Genomic DNA, 26,147 nt, shown 5'->3' on the forward strand with positions numbered 1-26,147 from the left:
GGGTATAAAAAAAATCCTTTGGAATAGTGGGACTTCGCAGAGAAAGATAGTCAGGATATGGGCAAACTATTGCCACCAGTGAGAGATTAGAAAATTTCTGTACTGTTTGAAGATAAATTGAAGCTACAGTACAACATGAACTGACTGTAACGTCCTCATCCTCACGAATACCGTGAATAGTGTAGTAGTAAAAAGTATAGCCTAATAATACTGTTTTTTATTGCAAGATTACGTGCACGTTGATAGCAGTGTCCTCACTTTCAACAACCTAAAAGATCATCTTCATGCCACTGCTCGGTAAGAAGACAATCTTCATTTCAGATAGATAGAAAGAATGATAAAGCTTTGGTAGAGAGCTTGCTTTGTTGAACCAGAGAAACAAAGTGACTTCAGCGGGTTTAACATGATGTATTACATGAAGTGCGTAGGCTATGTAATACATCATGTTAAACCTGCTGAAGTTACTTTGTTTTGTTTCTCTAGATAGAAAGAACTTGGCTGCGTAGTATGTATGAACGTTTCAGCATGTAGCAGGCATGGTACACAAAGAGAAGCTTCATTTATTTAAGGCTATATTTATTGATGACACGGTTGAGTGCCCTATTAGTGACTTGTTCGCCCCGTTAGCTCAGTGGTAACGCGCCGGGCTGAAGATCACGTCGATTCTCGGGGTATGCGCTTGAGCAACACATTTCAGAACTGCTTTCCATTCAGCAGCACCAAGTGAATGGAATAATTCCCCGGCAACAACACTTCAACAATCGGAAATCTTCACTCTGTCAATCCAGGTAACCGGTCTTGTGTCAAGAGCTTCCACACTACAGTACAAGTATGCGAAACTAACAGGAATAACCAATCAAGGCTTTGTCAGTCCGAGGATAAAGATTCAAAACCAACCAACCAGTGTTAAGGGTAGCCTACTTTGACGCACTTTTGTGGAGGATCTAACAATGAAATTAACAGCCTTAAGTTTCGTCTATATTATTATACCAAATTGTATTACCATCCCAGAAGCAGTATCAACTGGGATATTAGCACCGCCCTAACACACAAATATTAACAGGTAGGTCACTTGCTCTCGAGGCTTTTATTGCAATAAAGATGACAATAGGAATGGATTGAGTTGATCCGAAATTATCAACAACGACAGCTCATGAAAAGTGGACAACTTAACTGTGTTCAAGCTTAAACTTTGCAGTTTTCGAAACATTGGGAGATGTCACGTCTCAATAAATTAGTGTTAGGTATCGAAGTACGACGTTGGGAACATTAATGTAACGTTTAAATATGTTCCAAGACGGTCCAAAACCAGGAAAACCGAAGATACGAGCTTCCAGGTTTGATTAATGTAGGCCTACCATCATTGCCATTCAAGATTTTGTAGAAGTAGAAACGCTGTGGCATACGATACGACCTCACTATAATATGGCGTCCAATACATTCAAGAAAAAGAAAACAGCGGACGTCTGCGTTAAGAACAGGCTACACACATTATGTAAAGCAAGAAGGTCTTCGTTACAGGGTATCAATCGCATACCGTTGATTTGTAATGTGTGACGCATACTGCATCAAATAGAGTAAAAAGCGTGCGTGTCTTGGATGGCGAGACCAACGCTTCGATGTAATTGTCCAGAAGTTATTAAGGTTGCAACCAGAGGCGTACGTACAACTAAAAACTTTGCTAGAACTTGCGCTGGCTATAAGATATTAAACTGTTACTCTTTGCAAAAAATGTCAAAGTGAATCGAATGCTCTCTACCCTTGTTACAAGATCCTGTATACGCCGCTGGTTGTGACATAGCTACGGTAAATTATTATTTTTCAAATGACTTTTAGGGGCTGGTACACCAACAAGTCAAATCAAAAATAACCTTTATTTAAATTAGAAACAAAACATAAAGCACTGCAATGAGAATGCAAACGAAATTTAACGACCAACTTTCATTTAACTTCGATCGTGAGTGTAACGTAGCTCTGTTGTTTTCAGAGCAAGATGGCGATGCTTACGCTGGATTAACAGAAACATAAAGATTTGAAGACTGAAGAGTTTAAACTTTGGTTAAAGCTGTTCAGCATTTTCAATACAATGCATATTTTTTATACTTATCAATTGAAAAAGGATGGTATAAAGAACAAATAATGAGAATAAAGTGGGGGAATCAAATTTCTGACTCCTTCCATGTCACCAACGGAGTAAGGCAGGGAGGGGTTTTAAGTCCTTACCTGTTTTCTTTGTATATAGATGACTTATCGACTGAATTGAATTCCCTAGATGTCGGATGTAATACTGGTTCATCTCACTTGAATCACCTATTGTTTGCAGATGACTTGTGTGTATTTAGTCCAAGTGCTAAAGGTACCCAAAAACTCATTGATGTGTGTGAATCCTATGCTTCTAGACATGACATTATTTTCAACTGTAACAAAACTGTTGGATTGGTCCATCAATGTCGCAAATTTAAAGTTTTGACTTCTCCATGCATGCGGCTGTACAATACACAAATTAAATTTGTTGAACAAGTGAAATATTTAGGTATACTGATTGATGATACCATCAGTGATGACGCAGATATTAAAAGGCAAGTGCGATCTCTTTATGTCGCTGCCAATCAGCTTAGATCCAAGTTTGGAAATTGCTCTACCGAAGTTAAAAATGTAATGTACCAATCATATTGTATGCCAATGTATGGTTCGCAACTATGGTGTAACTATAAAACTTCTACTTTAAATCGCATACGAGTTGCTTACAACGACTCGTACAGAATTATCCACAATTTGTCAAGATGCGACAGTGCTAGAGTGTATCAGGTAGGCTACAGAACGACGTGTTAACATTTGATGCTCTATTAAGAAAAAATTGCTATGCATTTGTAGAACGTTGCAAAAGATCAATTAATCCACTTTTGCGCAATGTTATGTCTTCTGATTGCTACTTTAATTCTACATTTTATATTCACTACAACAGTATTTTGTACGTTGTTTGATGTAGCCTGCTTGATGTTGTGTTAGTCTGATATTTTGTGTGATGACTGTTAAAATTTTGAATTCTATGGACTTTGAGTCTGATTGCAAATAAATAATAAATATGATCCCTTGATTTACCTAAAGTGATTCTTTTTTACGGAAATTGTTAGATAACACCTCGGCAACTTCTGGATTGCTACACTGGACGAGTAGCGATAGTAATAGGTGGTGAATAAGTGGGTCAGAGGCTTAAAATAAGTATTGCGTTTTATAAAGCAGAACCGTGCAGTTAGCAAAATTAGATGGGGGTTTTCTCCTAACGCCGTAAATACTCTTTCGCTAAAAACTTCAAAACACAGTAAAGTTGCAAAAATAGTATCAAATAAAACAATCCTGCTATCAGTCCAATGCCAGTAAGTTTGCACGTAGCAAAATAAAAACCAACGTACGATAATCTTCTGTAATGCGCGTAGTAACGCAAGCTAATTCGTGGAAAAATGCTGGGTTGATGTCTTGTTGGATGAGAAATAGTTTCTTCAGTTGCACGTAACATGTAGTTGGCAAACTTTCCAACAACACCAGGCTGTTCACAAAGGATCTGAAAACGGTCCTCATACTTGGTGTTGATGGAAGTAGAAATTCCATAAAATAAACGAACTAGAAAAGCATTTTCATAACTCGTGATAGGTCGAAGTTCTGGGTGTGTATTTGGCAAGACCGGTAATTTTTTTATGTTGTTTACCATCTCGTGTCTACCAATGTCGGTGATTTCTATTTCACCCCCCTCATTGATTGAACAATCCGGAGCATCTGGTCCTAAAGGGTTATGTAGTTGACTCTGGTTGTGAAAACTATGATCAAGCTCAGGGATAGACAAGTCAAACATTTGAGATAAGGCCAGAATAGACTCTTGAATTTGCTGTTCTGATTTTTTATAACTGATATCAATACTTGTTTCATTGGCCATCATTACAAGTGAGCCTAGTCCGATGGCAGTCAATACTCGGGTTGAAAAGTCTGCCTGATGGGATTGGCAATACTTCATCACTGTACCTAGTGACTGTTGACAAACAATGAGCATCTGGTTTACCATTTGTCTCACTTCTTCCGATCCGAGAAGATGGCACGGATTTTTAAGAGTTGTTTCAGATGGTCTCCCTGGTGCAATGTAGCTTCCAGAAGGCATTGCAAACAACGCTGATTTTTCACCATAAAGTCCGGATTCAGCTTCCAAAATCATTTCCATTAGATTTGGTTGACTAAAAATTTTAGTTACTCGATAAAGCAGCAGTGAATTTGCCTGTTTGCTAATATCCATTCTTAAAAAGCGAGTTATAGAATCACAAAACAATTTGTTGTAAAATTGAAGGTTATTGCTGATAAAGTCAAACCAAATATTGGCAATTTCGCGATCATTGCTAAGCCTCATCTCAGAATTCTTTCCTCCGCCGATGGCATCCATGTAGCGCCAAGGTTGGATGTAACTCAGCCATGTCTCAAGTACAATGCGAAAGGTGCTATTCAATGGCCATATCTTAAAACAGTAAATGAGAAAACCAAACAATCGTGGCTGCAAGCAACCGCACATGACGTTTTGCTTGAATAAATCCAACAAGGAGTCATTAGCATGCGGCAAAAACAAAACAGAAGACTTGTTTACGTTGTTGAAATAGTGCATGTGTTTTACCAGTCGACGTATTGCCCTCATCAGGTCTTCAGAAGGAGGAAGTCCATTTTTCTCATGTTGACTAACCGGTTTCCCAAGCCAAAACTCCACCAAAATATGCACCAGCAGATCAGATCTCCAAATATCATTTTGTGTGATACCCAAGCTAGTCGCTGGAGTAACAGAAGTCTTTCTAAGCATTGAACTTATGTGAGGTACCCATGGTGTCGACCGCACCCCGCTTCGTGTGTTTGACGAAGGAATTTGCATGGTTGGAGGGCATGAGCCATCAATAGGCAAAAAGTAGCCAAGATATTCATCAACCAGTAAGTAATACAAATTCTCATCGGGAGACGGTGGTGTTTGTTGATAACTGTAATAGTTTAAAGGAGGCAGTGATACTGAGGGAGCTGTTACTATGCAGTGTGCAAAGTGATAAAAGTAAAACTCAAATGCTGAAACACGAATACAGGTTTGACCTTTGAGGCCTGCAGCTGCTGATCCTGTGCTAAACGGTGATGCATTGTGAGTGCCACTGTGCGCTGTGAAAGAACGTTGTTGTTGTTGTTGTGTAATGACTTGTTCACCTGAAACATTGATGAATTTAAATGGCAGCAGATTGCAAGGAAATTCATAACGAAACAGCATACTTTCAGCTTGAAGTTTGTGGACCAATCGAAACATAGGACCTTGACATCCCAGAAATTCTCTTAAAATATAACATTCTAACGATCTTTGTCTTGGATTAATGTTTTGAATTCCCCAGCCAGGCATGTTAAACCCAAATATACTTTGTACAATCAAGGCATAGTTGTGATGCAATAATTTTGTGCCACTTTCATCTATCAGTTTTGTCAAGTCTTTGCATTTCTCAGAGATTGTTAGCTTCCCCAAAGCAAGCACAAATGCGTTTGTTCCTGAAGGTTCAATATTCATACTGCCAAAAACAAGTATAAAAAAACTTTCAAATAACTAGATGTCGAATGGGAATCTGCATCAAAACGTAAATTAGACATACAGTATGGTAAACAGTTCTGAATATATATGTACTTTTTTTTAAATAACCTACAAGCAACCATAGCCACAAATGATTTATAACAGATCCTCTATAAATTAACATCTTTGCATGTTATGCGTATCAAACTTGTACAAGTACTACGGTACCCAAAACCCTTGTGTAACTTCTGCACAACTAGAAAACAATATGATTAAAATCATAATGTCAGGGAAACGATAGAAACTGGATTCCCATTTGTACTTCACACTTTCATGGGTGATATATTATATAATATATAATTGTTGTATTGTATATTATACAACAATTCTTAATAGGAGACATTGCAAAAATTAAAATTTTTAAGTTAGCAATTCATAACATTATAAAATCGTTTAAGTTATTTTGGCAGCCGATTGTAGCATCGAATAGACAGCGATAGACACGTGTTTCGCCCATGAGGCTGGGCTCATCAGTATCGCACCGTATTCTTGCCACTTGAGTAATCGACCGCCGCTTTACCAGTCAGTTTAACTCTTATCTTTGTGGAAAGAAAGAGCCAACAAAACCAGCAGGTGCCAGGGGTAGGTCAATGTGAAGAAAGGCGTTCTTCCCGGCTATCAGCACAAGGCTGATTACTCACTAGCACAGCGAGCTGCAGTAACGCTTCGCTAACCGAAAAGTTTGCGCCTAAAAGACTTGCTCCCCTAAAAGAACAGTTTTGGGTTAGAAGACTTATCAAGTTACCATAATATATCAGTGAACTCTTTCTTTAAAGGCAGTGGCTATTTGACCAGCTCCGGTCTTGTAAGCTGAAACACTATTTGACTGGTCATGACGTATTTTTTTCTCTTTCAAAGCAAACAACAAAAGAAAAAAGTGCTACGCTACGTACCGTAAGTTCTAAATTCAATAGTTTTATTCAACTAAATCGGCAGCGCGTACGATGGTTTTCGACCTGGTATCCCCATGGGTAAGAGTTTGATATTACGCGGAAGCGTTTTATTTCAAACTAAATTTCAAATCCTGCTAAAAATCGGTGCAACCTAATTCGTACCATAAACAATTCGTACCTTGAATAGATCGGTAGAAAAATAAAAAAGCCGAAGTCGGTGATCGCAGTTTCCGCAAGGTTAGGTATGGGTAGTTAGGGTATTGGAGTATCGGTATCCGCAAACAAACAAATTGAAATAATCGAGAGAAAAAATAGAACATCGCTGATAGCAGTTTCCGTTTTTTCCGCAAACATTTTAAAATTTTTGGTAATGATCCTAAGTGGCTGATCGCAGTTTCTGCAAACATTTTAAAAGGGTTAGAGTTGATCAGAGTTTCCGCAAACATTTTAAAAGAGTTAGGGGTTGATCGGAGTTTCCGCAAACATTTTAAAATTTCTGGTAATGATCCTAAGAGTTTTTGTTTATTTGCACAAAATTTTAAAATGTTTGCGGAAACTGCGATCCCCGACTTTGGCTTTTTTTTTTTTCTTGATCTTTTCAAGGTACGAACTGACGGTACGAATTGTTCATGGTACGAATTAGGTTGCATCCGTTAAAAACATTGATGAAATAATTTTTTTAAAGAAGCATTGTAACTTTTTACAACCACCAAACTAACTTGTTGAGAGCAAAAATGTAATGTGTCGTTTGGCAAACACGGTCACATCCTCTTATGACGAACGGAAACTTACCCAGAGAAATTCTCAAATTCTAAAAATTAATAAAACTTTAACTTTGTTTCTCGGCAGCCGATTTGTAGCAAGAATTGACAGCGACAGATAGCCGAATCTGCCGAGAAACATATTGTTGATTGGATGGTCTAAATGGCTAGCGTGGAAGCTACACCGTTATGGTTAGCGAATCGCAACTGCTCGCTGTACTAGTGAGTGCTCAGCCTTGTGCTGATAGCCGGGAAGAACGCCCCTTTCTTCACAAACTTTAACTTTATTACTCATATTTGGTAAGACATAAAAAAATAGGGCTACTCACATTAAAAATTGACCACAAAAATGCAGCAGCCTAACAAGTGTTCAAAATTTAGTTAAAAAAGAAAAAGTGGCTACATTTACGGCGCCGTAAATACAGCCATTCCATGCCTTTTTTTTAATCTTTACGTCGCTTTTACTGCGCATGCGCGCTGTTGCTGGAAAAAAGTGCATATTATATATATATAACTTCTAAATTCAACTGTTTGTGCCAAGCAAATCAGTGACGCGTGCGATCGTTGTCTGGCTCGACTCCCAAGGATATGAGTTCAATTCCGCCAAACGGTGACTTTTTTTTAAACTTAATTCTAACCCGAAGTGACTCAATCGTTAGGCTACGCATTTTTGTGGCCGTTCAGTTTAGTTTGTTTTTAGTTTTGAGTCTGACCATCACAACAAAAAAACAGTATATGACAAACATAGAAAAGGTCTAGAAAAAGGTAGAAGCGACAAAACGCGGACGTATAGCGTGCATGATAGCAAAGCAGGACAATCAGTTTAAAATATGGCACCATGATGGCACGTTCGTAACACCTAAAAATTTTATAGATTTAGAATTTTTTTACTCATTTTAAATGTTAAGGAAAAGAACTCACTAGCCTTTTTTTCTGTTTTAAATTTATAAAAATTTTATTAAGGTGTTGCAACCGTGCCATATTTCAAACTGATTGTCCTGCTTTGATATCATGCACGCTATAACCTCCGCGTTTTGTCGCTTCTACCTTTTTCTAGACCTTTGCTATGTTCGTCATATACTGTTTTTCGTTGTGATGGTCAGGACTAAAAACAAACTAAACTGAACGGCCACAAGAATGCGTAGCCTAACGATTGAGTCAATTAGGGTTAAAATTTAGTTTTCGAAAAAAATCACCCTACGTGGTATCGAACTCTTATCCTTGTGAGTACGAGCGAGACAAAGATCGCACGCGCCGCAGATTCACTTGGCAAAAGCAGTTGAATTTAAAACTTATATATGCACTTTTTCTCATTTGTTGTTTCGTCTTTTGCTTAGAAAGAGAAGATGAAAACAGAAAAAAATATGCAGCAAGCACGCAGACGCAGCTACAGCGCGCGTAGTAATAGCAACGTAAAGATTAAAAAAAAGACATGGAACGGCTGTATTTACGGCGCCGTAAATGTAGCCACTTCCAAAAAAAGGCGCTTCTGGGTAGTATCGAACTCATTCCCTCGGGAACACCGGAACACCAGCCCAAGAATTATCACACGCGCCAGAGTTAATCGTTGAATTATATATATTATATAGGCACTTTTTATCTCCTCTTGTCTTTTGCTTTGAAAGAAAAATGTAAGAAAAAATACGTTATGACCGGTCAAATAGTGTTTTAGATTAAAAGACCGGAGCCGGTCATATAGCCACTGCCTTCTTTAAAATGTTCTGATCTTCTGTTAAACATAACATTTGTGTCTACAGGGTACAAGAGTCTCATTTGATTACTTGCATGGCATTCCAATCAAGTCAACGCTTTGTACTCTTTACATTAACTACATTTTTGCACTCTTTTCCCAGTAAAAATTGCATGACGTTTTACATCACTACCTACGGTACAGGTTAGTCTACTACCGGTACTGTAGTAAAATCGCTTAGCCTACAATAACATACCGTCAGGGCTGCGATTTTTGCCTTTTTCGGTGACGAGGTCACTCGACACGCGCCATCACTATTCGACAAACGCCGTGCCTTACAAAAAGAAAAAGGAAAATAAAAAGGTAAAAAAAAAACTGAGAGAGGACTAAACGTCGTCAGGTCGAGGAACAATCGGGGGGGGGGAGCATCACGTGATGCAATCATAAGAGTGCTGACTTACGTAAACTTTCTTGCGCCAGGTACTTCAAAGCAAGGTCTAAATGTGACGCTTCACACGAGAAACTCCCAAGGCGTCAGCGCCGCCATTTTTGAACACTGCGGGAGAATGCTTTGATCGAAGTTCCAACGCCTGGCAACAAACATTTTGCCACACACGTTTTGTGTTATTCGACACAACGGGTTTCCTTTATAGATAAAATAACCGAAGTAGGCTACTTTAATTGTCAACGTGTTTGCAAGTTTGTATTTATGTCTGACTTATGCACTTGTTGTTCCAAGCTTGCAGAAATGTTTTGCACTGTGAATAAGGAATAGTAGACAGATAAACACGGTTGCAACTTGACTTCCATCCACTAAAAGGGTTTCTGTGATTACGTAATGGGCGATTTTGCATATGCATTTACAAAAGCACACAACCCAGCTGGCAAAACCCGTCGTTTTTACATTGATTCAACGTCTGCAGACGTTGAATCGAAAAAACGAGAAGCGAAAAATATACTAGAGTAGTCTATCACGAGTCACGACCGCACTGTTTGATTTGTAGTGATGTACCAAAAGTAGCGATGCGCACGCTGTTACGTTAAATAACTCAGGGGGAAAAGTAAGTTAATTTTGGGTTGATTCAACGTTCGATTCAGCACAAATCTATTTAATTTTCCTGGCGGGTTACATTGCGTACCCAAACAGCAAAAATCATCATTTTTGCATTGGTTCAACGTCTACAGACATGAAGTCAATGCAAAAATAACGAATTTTGCTGCCTGCGTAACAATGCCCAAGAAGAAATGTACGTTTGTTTTACATTAATTCGACATCTAGCGACTTTGAATTATCATAAAATAACGTTAATTGTTCAACCAGGTACCGGTAACAAATTAATATCTCACTGCGAGATGATTGCCTCGGTTTACGTTTACACTAACATAATTTCGACACAATTGGGATACTGCGAGCAAACACGAGTCTGTTTGATAAAGAACTAGCCGTCAGAATCGGAATCATAAGACGCTGTATGGGAGGATGAGGTTGTCGCGTCATCACTGAAATACTTGAAGACGCAAAACTGCCTGTTCATGAACGCGCAATGCCATATGATCAGAATCAGAATCCTTATTTTTCTTTTCTGCCCAAGAACCGTTTATCTAATTTCGTATTACTTTTTTAACTTGACCCCCTAGCTTTCTAATTCCGATTTGTTTCCGTCATAAAATTCTTTACAAATTTTGCAAAATACCACACTAACTTTTCCTTCTGTTTGATAATCTATAGCAGGTAAATTCCACTTTTTAACTGTATCTTCTTTCACTATAATTTATATTCGCAACGACACCGGTAAACAATAAGCATTCGATGAAAGTATAACATTTGCGTAACAATTAAGCCAGTATTCATAAGGTGGCAAACTTTTTACAGTTCACAAGAGCATTGTCAGCGCATAAAATAGTTTGCATGATGCTCTGGGCTACCGCCGTGTGACACGCAATGAAGAAGCGCATAAAATTTCGTTTGAATAAACATTAAAGCATACGGCAATTGTCGCAGCAATCTAAGGTGTGTTGATTTGGCGACGGCAATGTTTTTTGCCGTCGTAGATGGAATCACTCAACCAGCGTGCGATTAAAAACAGTAAGTGACTCTGATACCACACAACTTGTGCGGTAACTCGCGGCCAAACGCTTATAATCTGACTCTTGTGACGTCATATTACTATTCGACAAACAAGCGTAGAATTTTTGGTCGTTCGACAAAAAAGAAAAAATCGCAGCCCTGCATACCGTATTACACTTTGACTATTTTGCATTTGCACATTTCTCCAATTGCATGGTTTCCTTGTACACCTGCTATTAAGCCCAAATTGGTCCATTACAAAATAACTGAAGGTATACAGGCCTCGAAATTTGTACTTTTTTCCGGCGGTCAAGCATGTCCTACCAGACTGGCCCTTTCAGCGGACATTTAATATCTCAACCGGACATATTTTTTGCATGTAGATTTTGCACAAAATCACACTACAGTAGTCGTGTTTGTAGAAGAAGATTTTCTACAACAGAATAACTCTGCAATGGTTGATGGCTTAATTAACCGACCCTGAAGTATACTGGAGCAGATTGCTTGCAAATAAATCAGTGCGTTAATGACAGTCGTGTAATGACGCAATAAACACAATTGAAATCAGCGTAAATAAGGTCGCCACATTCGCCTAAGCACGTGCGGAACCCGGCTGAGACTTGCTTCTCTGTGACGTATCGTTTTAACAAACGATCAATGTAACGCAATAATCCACATTGTTAAAATTAGAATACATATGTATCCTGCCGAAAAGTTCAGACAACTTTATTTCAAGGCAACATTGCAAGGCATTGAAATGATGCAAAAATGGCTACTTTTGCCATCAGCTCGTTAACCAGGCCACTTTAATGTGATCCAGTGGTTCTCAACCTTTTTGTTTTGGCGGACCCCTTTTGGTACCTTCGAAGCGGTCGCGGACCCCCAAAAAAATTTTATCTGAAATTTTGGTATATCGCTTTTCCTATAATTATAATGGAATCAAATGTTTTATGAGTTTCGAAACGACACACTTAAAAGAATTTGGTGAACTCGCGACACACTTATGACGATTGATGACATTAGAGAAATTATGTTATGAGCTTTATGTTGGCACATCAAAAATCAGTAGGCTATATAATCTATAATTATGTTGATTTGATGTTTTTCTATAAATTTTATCAAAAACCAATAGAATTTTGCGACCGTTACAAACAATTTCTTCCTTTTTTCGTTTCTAATCAATATTAATTCGTTATAATCTTTGTCATCGCAAAACTGTGAGTGGTGATAGACTGCTGACCAACGTTTGTATTTCTAAGTTAAGCATTGACCAATAGACTACTGTCTCAAAAAAATTAAGTTGAACATAGCCTTATTAAAAAATTAATTCATTTATATGATATTTTTTTAGTTAGAAATCAAACCTTTGAACTTTCAAAGGACATCGCACCGGTTCGTTGGGAAGTACAGTTTGAAAATCACGGTAGCCTAATACACAAATAAAGCACAACCAACCAATTTTTACATTTCGTAATTTATCAATCATGCTGTAAACTCGCAAGCTTTCACGGACCCCCTCAAATCGCTTCGCGGACCCCAAGGGGTCCGCGGACCCCCAGTTGAGAACCACTGATGTGATCTTTAAAGCAATTGCCTGTACTATTATTTAAGGATGTGCCGATTAATCGGAATCGGCAAGTATCGGCAATTTTTGGAGAATCGGCATCGGAAAAAATTGCAGATTCTTTCCGATTCTTTATCAAAGTTTCCTAATCAAAAGTAGCGCGAGCGCGTGGAAATACCGATCAAAGAACGGCTTCTTTGAACAACCGCATCAGCGTCAACTAGCATTCGGAGAGCGGTAGTCTAAAACTCTAAATTATGACGATTGTCCGCCATTTTGTAAACTCTTGTTTAGTAGGCACGAGATCAAAATACTTTCTTTCTTTGAAATGACGAAAAACGTTCAAAGAGAAAGTCAGACCAGATAAAATATAAAAGTTGAATGATTACACAACGGTTAGAAGTTAAAGGAGAAATGGATTATTACATAATAGTTATTAGCTTGCAGTATGCGAGGCGCTAAAAGCAAGTTACGAGAAAAAGCGAGGGGGAATAAACTGCAAAGAAAATGAGAACAACTGTCTGAAAGATTCAAAACGCTTTTAGAAAAAAAAACAAAGGGCGTCAATGGAAAACAACGTGTGAAGTTGCAAGTTATCTCTTTTCAGACGCTGAATTGCAGTGAATTAATCTTGTCACTTAGTAAACACGTGAAAAAAGATTACCTCGTTTGCGCAATAATCACTTGATTGTTTGTTCAACCCATGAAACGGACTATGTTACAGCCAAATGCTGTCCCAGCTCTAGTCGGCACTCGGCAAAATTAGGGAGTTTTCTTTGATCTGTAGAATATACCTTAATGCAGACATTTTTAGCGCAGCAAGAAGAGAAATGATTTGGTGGAAACCAAATAATACTATGTTTCCTGAGCTGAGCAAAATTGCAAATAAATTGCTTTCGTCACCACCATCGTCGATCGAAAGCGAACGAATTTTTAGCACAGGTGGCAATATTTTTACGCCTCAACGGAACACACTAACTCCAGCAACTGGAGAAAAGTTGATGATATTGCATTTTAATTTACGTGCCTTTAATTTTGAATATTAAAAAGCGGAAATGTTCTTTGTAATTATTGTTTAATGGTTGTAAAATTCGTAGTCACTGAAAGTTGCTTAATGTTAATTTACTAAGCAGAGAGAAGTAACTTCCAAGTATTGGCCTATTACGCTTAATGCGTTCAACAAACGATCGTGTGATTGCGCAAACGTAATCAAACCAGCTACCCGGTAATCTTCACGTGTTTGCTAAGCAACAAGATTGACTGCAACTCTGCGTTCGAAAACAATACTAATTTCTTCACAAGTGTTTTTCTTTTTTCGCCTATTGATGCACTTTGAATGCAAGGCTGGTGTGTTACTTTTTTAAAGGTTTTTGTATATTCAATACCGCTGCGTTCATTTTCTTTTACACTCTAGTCTTTTTACCTTCTTGTTTCAGGCACCTTCTTGAATTCTGCGAGAAAAATACTGCAAACCGCACAAGATAATATTTTGCACACTGCATTAAGCTACGTTTATTTTGCACTCTGTGAGCAATGGCGATTTTTCTCTTTTCACTGATTTCCGCCACAAATAAAACCCGTGTCTATCACCACTTTGTAGCGCGCAAGAAGCGAAGAACTACCGTAAAAAATCACGCTGTCTAGAGCAGGCGACAAAGTGAACGCTTTTAGACATTTCAAAGGCAGCAACTTGTAACAAAATCGCAACCACTTGTAGAGCGCCAACTAAAAGCAGCTTTAATCATTTAACCAAAGAATCGGAATCGGCAAATATTTAAGAATCGGCATCGGCAAAAATTCTGTAATCGGCACATCCCTACTACAGACGAAACCGGTTAATCGAATCACCTATTTGCCAGACGTTTTGATACGATTATCCGATTGATTCGTTTAACCAATTTACTAAAAAAAAAGGTTTATTGTGAATGGGCGTAATTGTTGAGATGTCTGTGCTGACTAGGCTGCAACGCACATTACAACTGATACTTCCTACAACTGTTTACGATTCTCGTTAAACTTTAAAGAGTTTACTAGTTCTGTGTTACATAACACTATGCTGTGTTTTTCAGCCAGCAAAACTGGTCCTTTTTGCATTGATTTATCATCTGCAGACGTTGAAAAAATGTAAAAAAGACCAGCTTTTCTGACTGGGAGAGCATTTATGATCAAAGCATTTTTGTGCAAACTGCGGCAATCGGACTTCTTTTAATCTCACCGATATCTGTGATGTCACAACGCGAACTTTGACGTTGATGTTTTTGATTCAAGCGTGCTATTTTTAGCTCGTACCAGCTGTGTAATTTTGAGTATGGAACATGGCCTACGAAAATTTTAAAAAGTTTACTACTTTTGTGTTACATAACACCGTGTTGTATGTTCCAGCCAGCAAAACTGGTCCTTTTTCCATGATTTATCATCTGCAGACGTTGAAGCAATGTAAAAAAGACCAGCTTTGCTGACTGGGAGAGCATTTACGATCAAAGCATTTTTCTGCAAACTGTAGCAATCGGACTTCTTTTAATCTAACCGATCTTTGTGACGTCACAACGCGAACTTTGACGTTGACGTTTTTAATTCAACCGTGCTATTTTTAGCTCCGCACCAGCTGTGTAGTTGTGAGTATGGAACGTGGCCTACGAAAATAGTGGTATGGTAGAAAAACACGGCTCACACTCATTGTTTGTTTTGAAATCGCAAAGTTTTTTTTTTTCAAGTCTTTTGCGCTGTTTGTGTTTTGTTTGTTTTGAAATCGCAAAGTTTTTTTTTTTCAAGTCTTTTGCCCTGTCTGGTAAAATAATTAATTTGCGATGTTCTTCAACTGAACGAGAGTGCACAAATGAAATTACGCACTGCATTTCACAACAGTAGGCTACTTTTTTTCAGCAATTTAAAAAAAAAATCTCCAAAGTTTTCCAACACTTCCCTCTCAAACCGAAATAATTTGTCCGTGTCCATTCCTTGGAAGGCCAGTCGCCGACGGATGACATCAAAAGTATTTAAACTTCTTTATTGGGAAGTGTGATTATTCCTTTTGTCTGCTTTTCTGTTTTAATGAAACCCAGCTGTGCGAAAATCGGTTCTTCGTAGTGCGATGTCTAGCACATAAGATTATGGCCTGGGATTACAGACACTTGTCTTTGTTTTGATCGCATGCGTATGTCTCACCTCTGCTTCATTTCGCCTTTGAACATTGCAGACAATTATGTGAAGCAAAAAAGAGACATTCTCTTTTTGCTAACAGGCACAATTATACGATTAAATGAATGAACTATGCAAACTAGAAGCAAATCCTGATGCTTTTATCCGACTTATTCTTTTAAGCGGTATTCGTTTAGCCGATGTTTTTACTTAACATTAGATTGGATTTGGTTTGGGATTTCAGGTTTTGATTCAAATAAACGGTTGATACGTTTAAGCAGTATACTATTAACCGATTTCGTCTGTATTATTGCTTCAGCTCCGTATTTGTTCGCGTTAAACAAAGAATTGTAACAATTCAAATTTAAAATATATTTTTGCTGCATTAGCTCTATTTTTGTCAAGAATTTTGCGGCGGTCATTTATGACCGACCAATGAGCCGGCTTCGGCAGACATTCGAGATCATTCCGGAGGTCATGTCCGCCATGACCGCCGGATATTTCGAGGCCTGGTATAGGAGTGGCAGAGAATCGTCCCATGCTTTATCGGCCTACAGGCTTAATAAACCCAAAAATGTCCGGTCCCGATGTTGGCTTAATAAACTGGGAAAATTGTATTGAAATTGTGAAATTGATATTAAATTGCACAGTATTTTGTGCAAAAATCATATGCCTCCGAAACATTTGGGTCGCGAAGATTTACAATTAGGCTACTGTTTGTTGGGTGGATTGCGCCAACAAGTATTGTCCGTCCTGTTACCTCAGGGGTTACGCGCCTTTCTCAAGATCACGCGGTGCAAGTTCGAATCTCGGTGTGCGTTTGAGCAACGAATTCTGAAGACTGCTCTCCATTCAGCGGTACCTAGGTAATGGAAAATTTTCTGGCAACAACACTTCAACAATTAGAAAACTGCACTCTACCAATCTCGGTAATCGGCCCTGCATCAAGAGCCTCTACAAGTATGCGAAACTACCAGAAATAAGCAGCATGGGTCAGGTGTACGTCGAAAGACGTACACCGATGCATAGCGCTCAAGTCCGCTTTCCCGCAATGCAGGATAAAGATAAACAAACAATCAAGGCTTTGTCAGTCCGAGGATAAAGATTCAAAACCAACCATTTGTGCCATGGATTTGGACCACTACTTCTATGCTTCTACACTCTACCGTACATTCTACAGTCTACACAGTCCTATTTTATGCAACAAAACAGTTCAAAAATGCAGTACTGCCAAGCAATAAAATATATTTTTTAATTGAAAAAATCGATTTAAAAGGGGAAATAGTATCTGTGGTAAAATGCCTTGCTTGAGATATCGAATAGCAAAATAATTCTGCATTAAGCTACTCTACTGCCTTCCACTTGATAATAATCAATATGTTATGGTTTCATTCACTGTCTTTTTACAACTAATTGGTCCTTTAATGACGGGGCTCAAAGTTTAATTTTTTATCAGATTTACTATAGGCTACCATATAACCATCACATTATTACCCGACTTATCCTCATTTCGTTATGCAAGAAAAAACACTATCGGTAGCATTTTTTTTAATATCTTTGGTATGACCCCATTGAGAATCGAATCCAAATCTGCCAGAGCCAAAGGCGACAACTAGCAGCCATAACCGACTGAGCTGGTGCCTTCCATTTAGGAACAGGCTAGCTTACGCTTTCTAACGATGTCATTTTTAACTGCAAAAAGTCATTTGTTATGTACTTCCAAACCAATTACTTAAAGTTAAATTTGAATCCAATTGTACGGCTCAATGGAAGTGAGATCAAATTCGTAGACAGTGTCAAATATTTGGGTGTTTTTTCTTGACACAGCAGTGACGGCAATGCGTGACGACAAGAATATATATCGACAAGTGCGATCAATCTACTGTTCTGCCAACAAATTAAAATCAAAATTTAACAAGTGCTCCAGTGATATGAAAAATGTTCCATTCCGTTCATATTGTACTCCAATGTATGCATGTCATTTGTGGGTAAATTATCAATTATCATCAACGTGACATTAATCGCCTGCGTGTTGCCTTCAATAACGCATTTAAAATTATTCACAATTTGCCTAAACACTATAGCGTACGTGAACATCAAGTCTTGGGCAACATTATAACATTTGATGCATTAGGCTACTTCGGAAATATGTTTTTTCTTTTGTTGGAAAATGCGAAGTATCGTCTAACTCTATTGTTGCCTCCCTGATGAGGTCCGATTGCCATCGTACGGTACCGAAAACGGTATATCAAATTACCGTCTTCATTATAATAATTCTATGTATGCTGTTAGTTACCTAGTCTTGATACCTGCCATATGTCATCTGATTGTTTTTATCGTTCTGAATACTTTCAATTCTTCTAACTTGTAACACCACCGTACAGGGGCGGACACTTCCTGAGAATAGGGGGGTAATTTAAGCAGGGGCGGGAACGATGTTTCGACATCGACAGGGGCTTATTGGATTATCGCATCACATATACTTTTGGAAGGTCGCTCCCCAGACCCCGTTCGCATTACTGAAAGCTTCAGTTTCTTAACAGCGTCTTAGGCTGCATGTTTCGCGCCGAAGGCGCAAAATTTTTGCTTTTCAGCACGATTTAAAATCGAAAAATTCTTTCAACAAATCTGAAATCACGAGCAAAAGCTTTTTAACATTAGCCACATTTTTTTGAGGTTTTGAGACAATTTTGACTGGAAAGAGGGGACGTACGCAAAATCCCTCTCTGTATTCTTCCTTGGCTCAAGTCCTCCAAATTTTGCACTTCAGACGCTAACATGTTAGATTTAAAAGGCCAAAAGCATTAAGGTCAAAGCTATAATCTATAAAACTTAATTTACAATTACATGAATACAGCACGACAACCTGTGCCATAACATTCACAGTGAAATGAAACGTTTCAGCATCTAGGGCAGGGGTTCCCAAACTTTCTGTTCATCGGTAGGCTACCCTTTGGTCAATTTATAGATTTCCATTTGCTAGTGTACCTTCAAAATTTTCTCATATTTTAGGCTTTAGAAAGTTTAGATATTGCAACAAATTAACAGTAGAGCTGCATTAGAAGACTGCATGCATGATATTTTGTACCAATCAAAGCACACAAAGTTATTTATAACAATGTAATCCAAGGTTACACAAACACTACAACCAATCAATCAAACAAACAAACAACATATCGGCTGAATAAGCCCAGCAATCTTAGCTAATGTGATGGATGAGCCTGCTTTTTAGCAACTAGCTCATTAATACGAGGTGAAACATTAGCAACAGCATAACGAAGATCATGTTCAGGTGTTTTGTGCTGTGATCTGTTTTTTGCTTTGATTCCAAGCAACACTGAAAATGTTGACTGACACAACCATGTTGATGGAAACAACAACAATGCATGAATAGCAGGTTTGCAATCTTTTTGTACGACTTGCACATCGTAAACCAAAAATCATTTAAATTTCTCTCAGAGTACACATATGTTTGTCAACTACAAGACAACCGGCTAACAAATCAGCCTTCAAGTGCAAACTTTGCGCGATGTATTAAGGCCTGTAGCCTATTAAATGCCGCCACGATTCAAACTTTGAAATGTTCGGAGCGATAATCAATCAAATTATTTGTTTCAATAGCGCCTTATGCAACGAGTCAATAAAACACTCATAACACTAGGCTCCTTTGTGAATCGTAGATTGCTAGGTTGCATCATAGCACAATCGGGATGACAGCAAAAGGCCATAAGCGGTCATCTAGTCAACCACCACCCCATGCAAATTTATTTACCAACGCGCGTAAGGCACGGACACAACTTCAAATGGTATAATACAAATGAATCAGGTTGAAATGATATAAAAGATGACATTGAAGAAGAGTTTTTATTTAATGTCATCAAAAGGCAAATGCTTTGTTGATGGAAACAACAACAATGCATGAATAGCAGGTTTCGCAATCTTTTTGTACGACTTGCACATCGTAAACCAAAAATCATTTAAATTTCTCTCAGAGTACACATCGCGTGCAAAACCATCATGTTGGAGTTCAATCAGTTACTCTTGCATCCCTGTCCCAACCTGCAGTGTCTGAGCGTTCGCGGTGAAAGGATTCCTAAGATATGCAACTTCGACTTCACCAAGACTTGGAAAATAGCTGTCAATTTCCTTTTCCAACTTCATAAGATGTTCAGTGACCAATTCCGAGAAACTTGTGATCACTAATTGGGGATTTTGACACAGAAATTCTGTTACAGTACTAAACATGGAAAAGTTGGACAAAGTAAGTCATGATTGGACAAAATAAGTCATGTGAACTTGTTAGTTACTGTAGTTGTAGTTAAAGCTTCTACTGTCGTGAAAATGTGACTTACTAAGGAGTTCTTAATCTCAGGTCTTCAAATTATTAACATCATCAGGTGTAAAAAATAATTTAAGGCAGATTAGAAGTTATGGAAAGAATATCCTTATACTTAATCTAATGTACCCCTTGAAAGTCGAAATGTACCCCTGGGGTACATGTACCCCAGTTTGGGAACCCCTGATCTAGGGTTAGGCCTACATTCAACTCAGAAAAAAAAAAAAGCTAAAACGCGTTAACGTTTACAAGAACTGAAAATAAGGAGACATCTTGAATCCTTGATCGATACTACAGGAAGACTTGTAACGTTCCTAGTTTGGCTGGTTGAATGTTTCTGACTAAGAATGGCTGACAACGACACTAGATTGTTGGTATCAGAAAGTACAGTAGAACTCGGTTAATCCGGATTCGATTTGACCGGTGATTCCATCCGGATTAGGCGAAGATCCGGATTAACCGATGACGGTTCTATCAAGCCTGACGTTACCTAAATAGAAGGGTATCGGTAAAAATCACCGAAATTGAATGCATTAGTGTCGTCATCTGCCAATTCCTAGACGCGCGATCACCACATTAGCGATAGAATTCTTTTGAAATGCAGTATGCATGTAAAACGAATGTATTTGTAGACTCTGCGTCTAACGCAAGAACACACTGGCAAAAGTTATATCTTCAGACATGCGTGTCGGAATAATCTGTGGTCACTCAAAACTTTTGAAAACAGTTACGGAAGACGTGTTTCTATGGAAAACTTAAAAAAATCACGGTCTTCTATTGGAAAAACGTCACCGACATACGGCCGAAAATTCCACCGATATCTTTTCAAGTTACAGTACGAGTTTGGGCATTTGCGCACGAATTTTGCGTTAGGAGGAATTACTGTTCATGAAAGGAAGAAATCCGTAATACTTTATTGCGTCACATTAACGGAACAATAAATAAGAAATTTCTCACAATAAGCCACGTTACGTGTTAGCATAAAATGGCAAAACTGTCGGGAAAATCCGGATAAAGCGATAGAGAAAGCGCAACTTTTGTCCGGAATAGGCGAAGATCCGGATTAAATAATCCGGATAATCCGATGTTGTTTCTCAGGAATAAGATTACAAATCATTTGTACTTCCAGTTTTATCCGGATTAGGCGAAGATCCGGATGAACCAAATCCGGATTAACCGAGTTCTACTGTACATCTTGTATTACGCCACGTGTGAAGCGACCAAGGCGGATTCAGAAACGTCACTGACTTCCCGTGGTGAGAGCGTAGATCGAAAAGGAAAAAAAATTACCACACCAGTATGTTTTATAGGCGAAATCAGTCACCCTTGGCGAGTGCTGCCGGACGCAATGCTAATTAATTAAAACTTGAAACAGTTGAGAGTACGGTAAGCTAAGCAATTGAATTAAGATAACTGCACTGCAGAATATTGGTTGATGACGAATACGAGACAGCAGTCGGTACATACGTTGGCCCCAGTCAAAACGACATTGAAACATAGGAGAGATGTCGTGAATGACGAAAACAGTAAGTTATGAGTGAGGGTTAGAAACTGAAATTGAATACTGGGGCGCAACTGTAAAATGAGCCGTAAGAAAAAAAAAATTACAAGCGTTTTTAGAGAAAAAAATTAAGCATGTATACAAACAGGTAAGCGTCCATGGCTGTCCATGTCCTGCCTCCGAAGTGATAGAACCTGACACCCATGGAAGCAAATCAGAAAGGTAAAAAAAAAATGTATGTAGCCTAACATTGCGCGCTCCGTTGTGCGAGACAGGATGTTCCAAAGTCATACTATTAGTTCGAGTATTTTGATGAGGGAGGACGAGACAGCAGTTGATGTGGAAGTTTGATGATATATGATGAGCAGGACAGCAGGTGATAAGCAGTTCAGTTAGTAGTCCATTGATGGATGACGAGCACGACAGCTGTTGAGTTGTGAGTCCGTTGATATGGGACGAATATGACACGAAGGAGGCCAGCTTGTATAATTGCAAGCTGTGTGACATGCAGCCATTGCATGTCGAAAGTGGCGCAAAATAGCGGCACTGGTTGGGTTGACGTCGCGGTGTGCTTTTGACATGGAGAAGGCTTGAAACGTCGTGGTGTGCTTCTGACGCAGAGAAGGCTTGAATGATGAACGATGCAGCAATTGCACGTCGAAGGTGTGTCGCAGGAAGTAGCGGCAGACATGGGGTTTACCATGTTGGTTGCGTCGGCGGTGTGCTTCTGACGTGGAGAAGGCTTGAAACGATGCGTTGTGCTTCTGACGCAGAGAAGGCTTGAATGATGAACGATGCAGCAATTGCACGTCAAAGGTGTGTCGCAGGGAGTAGCGACAGATATGGGGTTGACCATATTGGTTGCGTCGGCGGTGTGCTTCTGACGTGGAGAAGGCTTGAAACGATGCGTTGTGCTTCTGACGCAGAGAAGGCTTGAATGATGAACGATGCAGCAATTACACGTCGAAGGTGTGTCGCAGGAAGTAGCGGCAGACATGGGGTTTACCATGTTGGTTGCGTCGGTGGCTGTGCATAGCTGTGTTGAAGGTCATCTCCGTGGAGGCATCTCGTGGTTGAGGTATGTGATGAGGGACTGTTCAACTCAGTGCAAGTCGTGGAGAACATGGGGTGCTATGGTGCCATGTTGAAGTGGTCTCATCAGTGAGCTTGTCGTGACATCATCGTGGTGCTGTATTGAAGTCCCTTGAAGTCGCGCATCAAGTCTCGCAGCAACCGTGTTGATGAGCACGTCTGAAATAAAATTGATACAAAGTAGCATCCGCGAGAAAGCAGTACAACGACACATTACAAAAAAATAGCGATACATGCGGGCATGCAAGTTGTTAAAGTTGCAAGGCATGACGTGGTCATGGCAACAAGTGCCCGCTGATGATAGGTAGGAAACTAGACATGAAACTATGAGAGTCGTAGTATAGGTACTGAGTAGGCTCAGCACTCATCAAAAAAAGACAAACACGAGCATAAAGAGTTTTTGCAATGTCACGTGACTGTAGTTAAACGAGTGACTGTAGAATGGAAAAATGGATGCAGTTTTGACGTCTTGTCCAGGACATAAATTGCTATAGAATGGATGCAGTTTTGACGTCTTGCCCAGGACGGTAAATTGCAGTAGAATTCAGTCGTTAGGCATATAGTTGAGTTTGTTGTGGCATAGTAAACACAGAAAGTAGGCTACATGACGTTGTCATGGCGTAAGCTTAGATAGGCCTACTTAGGCAAAATAGAATACAAAACAGCAACACGAGTTGCGGCAAGATGATGGTAAGTATAACACAAGGTGGCAGTAGGCTTAAGTAAAAGAGTGTACAAAGTGACGTGAGCACAGAGAGTACATGACGTTGTCATGGCGTAAGCTTAGATAGGCCTACTTAGGCAAAATAAAATGCAAAACAGCAACACGAGTTGCGGCAAGATGACGTTAAGTATAACACAAGGTGGCAGTAGGCTTAAGTAAAAGAGTGTACAAAGTGACGTGAGCGCAGAGAGACATCATGACGTGTTATAAACGTGGCAGTTGTTAGGAAATCGATGCATAATGGGGAGATTGATGAGGAATAAGGGCGGCAATTACCTGTAGGCTACCGTACTAGTTACTTGCGACAAGTTAAAAAAAAATTGTGCAGTGGATGCTATAGCAACTACAAGGATTAGGTACCATGGAATAGAAATTATTTATAAGTGGTTGAAAACGATTAATGTAGGCTACAGTAAGCTACTAGATGATTACTGTACAGATACTTAAAAAATAATTTTGTATGCAGTGGTTTCTATAGCAACCACAAGAATAAGGTACCATGGAATAGAAATTATAAATGGTTTAAAATGATTAATATAGGTTGCAGTAAGCTGCTAGATGATTAGAGATATTTTTAAAAAAAATTTGCATGCAGTGGTTTCTATAGCAACCACAAGAATAAGGTACCATGGAATAGAATTTGTAGCCTAAGTGGTTGAAAATAGTGAATGTATGCTCCAGTGCTAGATAATTACAAGGACGGTAGTTAATTGCAATTACTTAAAGAAAGATAAAAAACACATGGTAGCATTACCAGCCGCCGTTGAAATGGACTGAGATCTTGGTCCAAAGTCGTCAGTTCTGTTGAAATGGAGTGAGGTCTTGTTCCCAAGTCGTGAGTTCTGTTGATATCGAGGCACCATTGTAACGTTTTTAGGTTGAATGCTTCTGACTAAGAGTGGCTGACAACGACACTAGATTGTTGGTATCAGAAAGTACATCTTGTATTACGCCACGTGTGAAGCGATCAAGGCGGATTCAGAAACGTCACCGACTTCCCGTGGTGAGAGCGTTGATCGAAAAGGAAAAAAAATACCACATCAGTATGTTTTATAGGCGAAATCAGTCACCCTTGGCGAGTGCTGCCAGACGCAATGCTAATTAATTAAAACTTGAAACAGTTGAGAGTACGGTGGGCTAAGCAATTGAATTAAGATAACTGCACTGCAGAATATTGGTTGATGACGAATACGAGACAGCATTCGGTACAGACTTACCATCTTACCATATAAGAAATAACACTAAATAAAAAATGCCATAACACCATAACACCCAGGGTATTACCTTATGCGAAAATCTCACAAAACTACAAAGAAATAACATTATAAACGAACACCTCAATTCAAACAAAACACTGTGTGCAATCTGCTACTATTCTAAGCAGAACAGTCAGAAGTCGCCAAAGATTTTAAATCTTTGTGCATTGTTGAAAAAAAAAAGCTTTGCAGATTTCATCTACTTAGTTCATCCAAATACACTTAATGGGCATGGCACATGGCAATGAAATTGACTCTTGAAGCAGTTATTGTGCTTTGGAGCCATGTTTTTAAGCGGCGTAGCGAGCTAAACGATCTTTCAGCTTCTGCAGAAGGGCCATTGACCAAAAGCAAATTTTTACAAGTTTTTCCACACTGGCATAAAACTCTTTGGCAATAATAGACCTAATGTCCCATTAACTTGTTTCGAACATCGCACACATACTTGATCGGCCCAAATTTCTTTACTTTTGCTTACTGCAGGGCGATTTTGAACTTGCCAGACTGATTTTGCAAACTATACTTAGCTCCCGAACAATTCTCATAGCATTATGCAGGTCTCTATTACATATTTGCGTTGTCTTGCGAGTCGGACTTTCCAAGCAAACAACTAAAAAGCTGTGCAACAAAATAAAAAAATGAAAATAAAACACAAAAGTAGAAAAAATATAAAAATTAAATTTTTGTCTCTAAATTAGTGGGGGGGGGGTAATTTTGCATTAGTTACCCCCCACTCCAATTGGTGGGGGGTAATCACCCCCCCCCCCCCCATCTAACGGAGCCCATGCTACCGTACCATTGTACGTAGTCTAAACTTGTAACAGTAGATGGCCTATTTTCTCACATATCTACAACTTCATAATCATTGCTTTCAGTATTTTGGGTTCTCATTGTTGAACGACAGACTGTGCCTGGACTGATCATTGTGTGGCTTTCCCATGCGTTTTTGACGCAATGCTTTGTGGAATATGAGAGCGTCATAAGCAGGAAGATAGTTTTTGCAGTTGCTGCTAGGCGCTCGAGAGACAGAGTAGCAGCTTTGGCTGCAAAGTACTGTTACTGTTTTTTCTTTCCCTTGAACGTAAAAATACTTTTGAAAGATTGTTAATTTAATAATCGTGTGGTAGCCTATGTCATGCCAAGTAGACTATCAGCTAACCTAAACGGTGTTTGCTGTCTCTAGAAAACCTCTAAAATGCAAACTGTGTCTTTGTGTTAGTACTAATTCAACATTACTTTTAGTCGTTTACAAACATAAAACTTGTTTTTAACCAAATTTAATTCATTTTTTTCCACAAAATGGGTCGTCGATCATATCGTACAAAAACAATTTTTTTGCAGTAGCCTAGGCAGTAGCCTACACTTTATTCTTTCAAGAAAAACAAATTTAATAAATGGTTAGATTGCTGACACTTTAAAACTTAAAATTGGCTTTATAAAGATTGACTTTTGAATGATAAGACGCTATAGCATTCGCTCTTGTTCCAGTGAATGCTAC

At 38.9% G+C, this 26,147-nt stretch overlaps 1 protein-coding gene across 1 annotated transcript; it reads right to left on the reverse strand.

Moving 5' to 3' along the window:
* Positions 1 to 1,855: 1,855 nt before the first annotated feature.
* On the reverse strand, positions 1,856 to 5,607 carry LOC145770499 (sphingomyelin phosphodiesterase 4-like). The gene has a single exon (XM_082582162.1). The coding sequence runs from the start codon at positions 5,564 to 5,566 to the stop codon at positions 3,281 to 3,283; it is 2,286 nt and encodes a 761-aa protein (XP_082438288.1). The 5' UTR covers positions 5,567 to 5,607; the 3' UTR covers positions 1,856 to 3,280.
* Positions 5,608 to 26,147: the final 20,540 nt, after the last annotated feature.

The sequence above is a fragment of the Aplidium turbinatum genome, chromosome 5 (assembly GCF_918807975.1).
Source record: "Aplidium turbinatum chromosome 5, kaAplTurb1.1, whole genome shotgun sequence".
NCBI classification, from domain to species: domain Eukaryota; kingdom Metazoa; phylum Chordata; class Ascidiacea; order Aplousobranchia; family Polyclinidae; genus Aplidium; species Aplidium turbinatum.